Source organism: Raphanus sativus, chromosome 3 (assembly GCF_000801105.2).
Source record: "Raphanus sativus cultivar WK10039 chromosome 3, ASM80110v3, whole genome shotgun sequence".
Lineage (NCBI taxonomy): Eukaryota > Viridiplantae > Streptophyta > Magnoliopsida > Brassicales > Brassicaceae > Raphanus > Raphanus sativus.
Window position 1 is genome coordinate 9,636,713 of NC_079513.1, and position 10,287 is coordinate 9,646,999.

Below are 10,287 nucleotides of genomic sequence, written 5' to 3' on the forward strand. Positions count from 1 at the left end.
GATGAATAACTAGAGCTGGAAATATAAATGGAAAATCAGGAGTATCTTTATCAATAAAATAAGCTTAAAGAGGCACTTTTTCTGACCAAGAACATGATGGATCAAGCCCAAGAAAGAGTAGAAAAACAACTCCGGAATAGTTCATAGTTCTTGAGTGAAGTCCATCAAATCGTTTCACCCACCTTCAAGTGATCCAAGGAGCAGATAGCTTATGCAGATCCATATAAAGTTGTTTTTAAATCAGGAGGAAGCTTGTTTGTGTTTGGAAGAAGCAACAACATTTTTGTCCAGAAAACATCTGCATTCAAGCCCAATTTGGAAGGCTCATCACTCTTGATGAAGAACATGATTTGTGGTCAAAAATACTTTTGAAGAGAGAGAAAATGGTATGATCATAACCAGCTGCAGAGACAAGAGAGCAAAGTCAGGAGGCAACACATGTTTGATCAGGCATATAACTGATCAGAACAAGCTGAGAAAAGCAAATCAGGAACTAGTTGTGGTTAATGAGAAGACAAAACTGGAGGATGAGTATGGGGACCAAAGCACACGACCCCCTGACCAGAAGAAGATTAAAATGAGAGCATATGGTTCCATGCTCATGAGCAGGACATGTGCAGAATCATCCTGGAGAGAATTACTCAGCTTCAAATTCAAAAAAAATGGAGGAATCATCTACCTTAAAAATTACATGCATAAAGAAAAGTTCCAAGATGTGGCTGAGAAATGAAGAAGGAGAGGTGATGATATCTCTCATGGCGAGGTCACGCACTTTGGAGTTGAGTAATCAAGTTTCTATCATCCTACGTAACTTGGATTTAGAAGAAGAGATGGTGCGATCCTGATCAATCTTAAAGCCAATGGATTAAACCCAGCGTATGTGTCAGCTATACCACTAATTGTTGCAGTTGAATGGACAATTTAAAGGTCTTGATGGAATGATCTATGAGGTTTTGACCAACAGAAAAAATAACTATTGGTACGACTTTGATGCAGCCTGAACCAGACTATGACAAGAATGAAGTTTCTTCTTTGTTTGAGATAAAATTTATAATGAAGAGGAGGTTTGTATCCAGAAGCTATAGTCAACTTGATTCAGAAAAGATGCAAAGCCAATCTATTCCAGGTAAGGCACACCCTATATCAGCCAGAGATGAGACAAAAGTTTGCTACAGCTTGGTACAGCTCTGGAATGGTTGTCTCTGTGACACCCCCGATCATAGATGACCGAAAATGACACGGTGGATGTTCTCAGATGGTCGACCAAAGGTTCTCGGATTACTTCCGATCACCTTATACCAACAATCAAAAAACACTGACGTTCCTATCGAATATCGTTCTAGGCTTTTCAACCCAACAAAGCAATACTTGATAGTTAGTTCGTCCCAGATAAGGACTAATATCATATGAGAACTCATGATTTACCAACAATCAAAAAACACTGGCGCTTCTATCAGATATCACTCTAGGCTTTTCAACCCAACAAAGCAATACTTGATAGTTAGTTCGTCCCAGATAAGGACTAATATCATATGAGAACTCATGATTTATAAATATTCTTTTATACATAATTTCTTTACTTTAAAAATCTTACAAAATTTTATACTTTCATCCTATGGTCTATCGTCCAACAATGTTTTAGGTAAATATACATCAAAAGGTAAGTTAAAAGGACAACAAAATACTACCGCTGGTTGGCCGTTTCTTCCATCCAAAAGAGTAAGTCTCCCGCCTAAGGGTTACCTGCACACAGGAATGAGTTATGACCAACTAGTTTACTCAGTGAATCTAGATCCAACTACACAATAAAGAATAAAAAGAACAATTATCAAATGTATATACATGGTCATGAAAGTACTAGTACTAAACTTTAGAATATAACTTATCATTTTTAACTCTTATTTTAAACATCACTTCAACATTAACACCCGCCCGTCCACATACTCGTATAATAAAATATATGTACTAGACCCGAGAAACCACTAAGGTTAACTGTTGGGGTCAAAAACGGTTATCTCGAAATCAACGGCTAAGATTATTTCCTATCTACAGGCTTTCCGCAAAGCAATCACTGAAAGGAAAATCGGAAACGAACGAGCACAACCACACCATGGCCCCGGGCGCTGGCGGCTGCGCCCACGCCACGGCCCCGGGCACCAACGTCTGCGCCCACGCCACGGCCCCGGCGGCTGCGCCCACGCAACGGCCTCGAGCACCGGCGGCTGCGCCCACATCACGGCCCCGGGCGCCGGCGGCTGCGCCCAACCTGATCCCGGCCTGTCCAACTTAGATCAATTCCCGTGACTTCCGTATGGTCGTGTCATCTCAGCTACGGACCTGGTATCTCTCGGTTCGTCTCGATTGGAGTTATCGTCGAAGTTTTACGACTAAAACTGAGAAGGTTGGTTTTCTCGTAAAATGTATCGTATAAAACACAAATGATCGACTTGAACATCGATTCTTTAAGCTATACGATTTATTTTACGAAGAAAGACGATCTTTCCGAGAAATCGTATAAACGTTCAAGGGCTTGAAACGTGCCCACATACTCACTTACGATTTTAAGGATTCAGACCCAACAAAGCTATGACGGTTTATTCTATTTCCCAAAAATAGGATAAATGTCAAATTTCCGAAGATAAATGTAAAAGTTCGAAGATAATTATGAAGATCGACGAAAATGGAATATTCTCGAAAAGAGATAAACTTGGGCCCAAAGGCGAAAGAGTAGGAAGACCACCGACCTAGACATGTATATAAGGAGGGCAGGAGCAGAAGAGAGAGCAGATCCGAAAATCAGAGACTTAGAGAATTATTGTTAGCTTAGAGAACTTAGTGCTTAGGTGGTTAGACTAGCGAGGCAAGGCTTAGGACGTTTTGCTGCCTGTAACTTTATCTTTTCTGTCGTAGCATATCTCTTCTCTTTTTCGGAGAAACCTTGTATTCGTATCATTCAATTAATAAAATGCCATCGAGCAAATTTTCTATTTACGTTTTGTTATCTGTTTTCTTTTACGATTTCGTGTGGTTACGCAGAGAATCCGGACCTTCCTCCATATTTTACTTATTAAAATCGATAGTGCGAATTTCGGTTCCCACATTAACCGAGCCTAGTGAGTTAGCATTACCATCGACGTCGAACGTCCGGTATGAACATTTGACACTGCATCGCCATGCAGTACACTGTCTTCAGGGAGCTATCTGATATACCGTGAATTTGACCCGATTTTAGTCATGATATATAGAAGTTTTATGATAGATTTAATGCATTTTGGATTCTAGATAGCATATTTACAGGTTCATGAGCAATTGGAAGAAAGATGGTGATTTTGGAGAATGTTGGAGCACTTTAGAGATTTCACCCGAGATGACCATATCAACCAGCACTTAAGATTGACACAGAAAGATAAATATCGATCGATGCACACTCTGTAATATCCATCGATGGGAAACACGCAGAAACCCAATTTGGTCACAGCCACTTACTCAAGTAGATATATGTAGATATTGGGAACAATATATACCATGTTTGGGTTGTATTTTATTATAACTTTCCATATTTTCGTATAAATTAATTAATGACATACATTTTCCACGAGAGAGGAGGAAATATTTTGATATCTATTTTCCCAATATTTGGATTGTTGGGCAAATTGGTTATGATATCAAAATATATCGATTGTTGCCAAGTTTATTTAACCATAAAATAATCCTAAGATATTAAAATACACAACCCTTTTTAGTTAGATTCCGGTTTAAATGGTGCTACAATTTAATTGATCTTAAAAGAATTTATTTTGATTGGTTGCATATAATTTGGCCGAAATTATTTTTTTAAAAAATAAAGAAAATAATGACATACCAATGTAAATAAGTCGGAAACCAAAAGAAGAATCTTTCTAATAATTATGATTTAATAGTGTAGATAAACAAATGAACTATGATCACATATTTTGGTTTATGCGCAAAGCTTATCCATGTTGTTACAATATAAGGACTATAGTTTGATCAGCACTCTCATGCGGATCTTGATTTTTACTTTCTATTAATTGTTCAATGAAGTTTTTAAACATATTGATTTTTTGTTTCTACATATGAGAACCGAAATCCACCCTAACCTGGAGAAAACCTCGAATCCCACCAAAAATTAATAATATCCGCACAAAGCTTAATTTTAAAACCCAAAAACTCGATAATTGACAGAACTGATCTGTAGCCAAACATATGCATGAATACTCATACATAACTGACTAAGTAAATAAATTAGAAGTTCTTTGTTAGCTGGTTTGAATTTTTTTTGTCAAAAATGGAAAAAATTCATTCAAAAATATATATAATTATTATGGTTAGAACGTAAAATATTTGATGTTGAATTATTATGGTAAAGACAATTAATGGAGTAGTTAACAAGTGTGAAAAATGTAAAAGATATAATAAAAACTTAAAAAATGTAAGTTCTGAAATAAGCAAAACAAATATGTAATAAATTTGTTGAAAATACTGTTAATTTTATTTTGTACTTCAGTTTTAATACAATAGATTGAACTGAAAAACCAAAATGTATTTAATTAGATTAACAAAATACTTATAATAATAATATTAAGATTTAAGATAGTTAACCATCTAACCTGAAAACCTAAACATTCTTTTATATATTTTACTTCAAATGCATATAAGAAACATAATTAAAAACAAAATATAAAATGGGATTTTCCTCAACAGTCGTCAAACCAGAAAAAAACTACATATGATTGTTATAATATGCTTGAAGAATGAAGACAATGATTTAATATTTTAATATCTAATCTATTAATTTAGCACGATGACCAGTTGAGAAATGTTATGTCCAACTTCAAATATAATTGCATCTAAATTTTATGAATTGAATAGCATACTTTTACATCTAATTCTATAACCGTAATTACCTTTTATTAATCATAACATCATTTGTAACTTTCAACCCAAACTTGTTCTTTCTAATACAATATTACTGACATTTATATATATATATATATAATAACAAGTATTCCTTATTCATGTAGTTTCCACAGCTCACATCTCATTCATGTACTACGGACGGCAAACACAAGGACGGATCGTTTAGCACGTAGTGCCAGGCAACAATCGTCTTTTGTCGTTCACATGGATGCAGAGCTACCAGTTTGGTGTACAGAGTCTATATGAGTCTGTATGTTTGATGACAAAAAAAAAAAACAAGTATTCCTTATTTTTCGGTTTTATCAAATCCAAATTGCTAACCTATCTTATTCTTTTACACTAAAATTATGATTCTGTTACATTATATACATGAATCATCACTATTTACGATAATATTAGGATGTTATGCGGTTACATTTGCTACTTTTGTCAGTAATCCATCCAAATTGTTTTTCTTTATGTTATTCAAAAATCTCAGCCCTTTTTAAGAATTTCAACATTTTATTTGATTATTATTTTCTGTCATCACATTTTATTTGATTAATCTTTTGATGAGAGTAATTGTTGCTTTAGGGTAATTTGAGTAAGCTATCACCTATCTTATGCTCAGCGGCAGACTTATCTAGCAACTTAGACAGAACATTCATGCTGATTACGAACAGGTAGGGTGAAAGAGAACACCCTTGTCCCAAACCTCTCTCACTTCTGAAGAAACCAGCCAGTTCTCCATTCACTTGGACAGAAAAAGATGGTGTAGTTACACAAAACGAGATTGTGTGATTTTTTTGAGGGAGTCCCATAGCCGTTAAGGTGTTGAATAGAAATGTCCATTCCAATGAGTCGAAAGTCTTTGAAATATAGATTTTGATCGCACATCTTCCTGAGATTGTATCTTTATGATAATCTCTGACAAGAATCTGTAGCCAAGAGGAGATTCTCAGTGAGAAGTCTGTCTTGTACAAATACAGATTGATTGAGACTGATGAAGTGTGGCAGGAGCCTTTTAAGACGATTGGCTGTGATCTTAGAAATCACCATATAGAAGACATTACAGCAGGAGATAGGATGATAATCTTTCATCGTTTTTGCTTCTGTTGTTCTTGGAATGAGAGCCAAGATAGTGGTATTGAATCTTTTGGGTAGGAACCACTTTTCAAAGAAACTCTTTATCGCCATCACAAAATCTGCTCTGATGACAGACCACAATGCCTTATAGAACTCAGTTGTATAACCGTCTGGACCAGAAGATTTCTCATTTGGCATTGCAAATATTAACTTTCATTATCTCCTCTGATGTAACCTTTTTTATCAGGATCTCCTTTTCCAAATCAGAGCATTGTTAAGATAAGAGACTTTGAAGTTCGCCCACCTCAATACCAACATAGTTGGCCGGCTTATGCTGTAAAATTTCTTGCAAATGCCTCTCAGCCTCAATCTAAATATCCTCTAGTGAAGTTAACTGCTCCATCAACACATTGTATTTCTTTGATTGTGTTTACTATTTCGCGAATAGTTGCGCTTTGATGAAATACTTTATTGTTATTATCTCGAACTTCCAACCAATGAATATTTTATTTCTGTTTGAGAAAATTCTCCTCTAACTTGGGACAAACTCCTATCGCTTATACGATGCACTCTCTGCCTCCATGTTGTGATCACTTGGATTTCTCATGGTTTCTTCTTGCTTAAGACACAACTTTTCGAATGATGCCTTTGCTTTGATCGATAGATTGTCCAGTTTTTTCTTTTGCAAGTCACAGATAACAGGCTTTAAACCCTTAAGCTCTTTTTTTAAGAATCTTTGTAAAAATCATTATAACATTGTTTATGGAGATCTTATTTGGAATGTAGAGATCAATTCGAAATCTGAGAATTTAAAAAGAATTCAGTTTTTAATTAAAACATGTTATAAATATAAAAATGTTAATATAATTATAAATGGGGAATTAAATATATTTCCTTTTTTATATTACATTCTTTTGATAAAATATATATATATATAGTTTTTATTAAATTATAGTTTTAGATATATAAATTTTCTAAATTCTTATTTTAAAGATATTATATATTTATATTCTATTCCTTTTTATATATATAAAATTAATTTTATGAAATTACATGCTTTACATATAAACTGATATTGATATATTTATATTAAAGATATTGTCTTCTATATTAAATTCCTTATAAGTTATATAAAAAGAAATTAGTTTATATTAAATTACAAGTTTTAAAAATGTAATATATTTATTAAAGATATCTCCTTTGATAAAAGGGTGATTTGGAAAAAAAGTATTAAAAATATTAATAGTAATAGAAAAATTACTCATTAAAATTATCATTGTAATTAACTATTCTAAAATTAATCTGAATATGAAATGTAAGAAACTGACTTCTCAAATATATTATAGAGATTAAGAAAAGTTTATATACATAAAAATTTAATTCAATTAAGAAAATTTTATATTATATTTAACTCTGATATATTATTTTTCTGTAGAAAATGGAAATCGAACCATTAGAAGATAAATATTTAATTTAATATCTTTTATTTTAAAAATTTCTTGCGAAAAGAAAAAAGATATATATTTACTTATTGTCATAAAAAAAAATCTCAAAACAGGTAGTCGGCCCAATACCAAAAATCCCAACCCACCGGCTTGTCCAGAAAAACCTTCTCTACTACTTTTACCCTACTTGTCCGATCGAATTCTACTCAGCTTCGCCTTCGATTTTTGTCCGTGAGTAGCTTAATCTTCCAATCGGTGTTGGTTTCTTCTTCTTCTGGTCGTCATGGCTTCAGGTCTTGTTGCTGTTCTCTTTCTTTCAGTCTTCTACTGTGAAGGTTTAGTGTTAGGAGTTAAGAGGTTTTAAATTGATTTATTCTTTTTGTAACATTGGTAGATGCTGATATGGAGGACTATGGATTCGAGTATTCCGATGACGAACAGGAGGAACAAGACGTTGACATTGAGAATCAGTATTACAGCGCCAAAGGTATGGTTGAGACCGAGCCTGAAGCTGCACTTTCTGAGTTTGCTGAGGTTGTTAAGATGGAACCAGACAAGGCCGAGTGGTAAGGATTCCCGACATGTTACTCTTGGAACTGGATATAAAATTTGCAACAGGATTATGTGTGAATCCAAATTTGACCCTTTTACCTCGTTTATGCCTAGCAAAGTTTTTGTCTTTATTGCCTCATAATCTGTTTGAAGTGTTGCTAAAACCATTCTTTGTCAGGGGTTTCAAAGCGCTTAAGCAGACGGTGAAGATTTACTATCGACTTGGTAAATACAAAGAGATGATGGATGCATACAGAGAGATGCTTACCTATATCAAGTCGGCAGTGACCAGGAACTACAGCGAGAAATGTATAAACAATATCATGGACTTCGTCTCTGGATCTGCTAGCCAGAACACTGGCCTGCTTCAAGAGTTTTACCAGACCACCTTGAAAGCCCTTGAAGAGGCTAAGAACGAGGTGTGCAAACTACTTTTTCCTTTTTCACCACCGTTTCTTGTTCTTAATGATTTGACGTGTTGCTTTCTTTTTTCGCAGAGACTCTGGTTCAAGACGAATCTAAAGCTCTGCAACATCTGGTTTGACATTGGTGAATACAGACGAATGACTAAGGTATAAGCTGTGGTTTAGTTTCGTTATGCTTAATATGTACAATAACATCTATGTTATTGTTTTGACAGATCCTGAAGGAACTACATAAATCTTGTCAAAAGGAAGATGGAACTGATGATCAAAAGAAAGGAAGTCAGCTGCTTGAGGTTTATGCGATTGAAATTCAGATCTACACTGAAACAAAGGACAACAAAAAGCTTAAGGTTTCGATTTCTTTTTACCTTTACATTTCAGATTCTTCAGTTTTACTGTCTATTGTGACTAAGACGCAAAGCTAACACATTTTTGGATGAATGCAGCAACTATACCAGAAAGCACTTGCTATCAAATCTGCTATACCTCATCCTAGGATCATGGGCATAATCCGCGAGTGTGGTGGCAAAATGCACATGGCAGAACGTCAGTGGGCAGAAGCGGCTACAGACTTCTTTGAGGCTTTCAAAAATTATGATGAAGCTGGCAACCAAAGGCGTATTCAGTGCTTAAAGTAGGTCTCCCGTTACCTTCTCATCTCTTTATCCTTTCCCCTCTGATATAATGTGATGAGCAAAGCAGAACAATACTGTTTAGAGTTATTGAATTTTTTGTTTTAATGTTTGCTTGGCTTTGCAAAGGTATCTTGTTCTTGCAAATATGCTGATGGAATCAGAAGTGAACCCATTTGACGGTCAAGAGGCAAAGCCGTAAGTCAACTTCCCAAAGTTATTACCATTATTTGTAAATCCCATTTTTTTGGTTCTTTGTTTCATATAGTATACCTGTATTCTACAGGTACAAAAACGACCCTGAGATCTTGGCAATGACGAATCTGATAGCAGCATATCAACGAAACGAAATTATAGAGTTTGAAAAAATACTAAAGGTAAGTACACTATCATTCTTTTTATTTATACATAGAAGCGATCATTACTCATGGAATGGTTTTGGAATGCAGAATAACCGGAGGACGATAATGGATGATCCATTCATCAGAAACTACATGGAAGATCTGCTGAAGAAGGTGAGAACTCAGGTGTTGCTGAAGCTGATAAAGCCGTACACGAAGATTAAGATTCCGTTTATATCAAAGGAGCTGAACGTGCCGGAGAAGGATGTGACGGAGTTGCTGGTGTCGCTGATTCTTGACAGCCGAATCGATGGGCACATTGATGAAATCAACCGTTACTTGCTGAGAGGTGACAGTGCTAATGGAAGGAAGCTTCACAAGGCGGTTGATAAATGGAACACACAACTCAAGTCTTTGTCTATGAGTATCACCAACCGAGTTTGTTAATTTCCCTCCACCTCTCTCTCTCTCTCTCTTGGATAATTGTCACGGTTTAACATTTTTCTGGTTTGGTGGATTATTTTGTACTTAGCCGGATTTGATTGAATTTACGTGAGTTACTATTTAGTTCTTAAAATTCAGTTTTCTTAAATCTTACACCTGGAAGATTCTTGTTATATAACCTTCAGGAGTGGCTATAAACCAGCGGATCCTGTGTCTGAAAATAAAAATTAGTCAGCTTGTGGACTAAACTCTGGACAGTAAAATTGATGCCAAAGATTCGATTGAGACCATGTCATGTCTTTTTCCGAATGTACTTTTGTGGCAAGACAAGTATGTGCTTCTTGCTGAATTCAGTTTTCTTAAATCCGATTTCACCATGCGTATGTGGTCGGATAAGATTCTCAAAGACCCGAGTTCAAAGACCCGAGTTCAAATCCGAATTACA

General features: G+C 35.1%; 1 protein-coding gene across 2 annotated transcripts; it reads left to right on the top strand.

Moving 5' to 3' along the window:
* Positions 1-7,564: 7,564 nt before the first annotated feature.
* On the top strand, positions 7,565-9,975 carry LOC108844137 (COP9 signalosome complex subunit 2). Of its 2 annotated transcripts, none has more exons than XM_018617354.2 (9): positions 7,565-7,741; positions 7,843-8,014; positions 8,179-8,419; positions 8,498-8,572; positions 8,641-8,775; positions 8,872-9,059; positions 9,187-9,255; positions 9,344-9,434; positions 9,507-9,975. In XM_018617354.2, exons 1-9 carry the CDS (start codon positions 7,732-7,734, stop codon positions 9,843-9,845), a joined length of 1,320 nt encoding a protein of 439 aa, XP_018472856.1. In that variant the 5' UTR covers positions 7,565-7,731; the 3' UTR covers positions 9,846-9,975. The 2 variants fall into 2 exon arrangements, with proteins under 2 accessions (XP_018472856.1, XP_018472857.1); XM_018617355.2 differs by having other exon boundaries at positions 8,650-8,775.
* Positions 9,976-10,287: the final 312 nt, after the last annotated feature.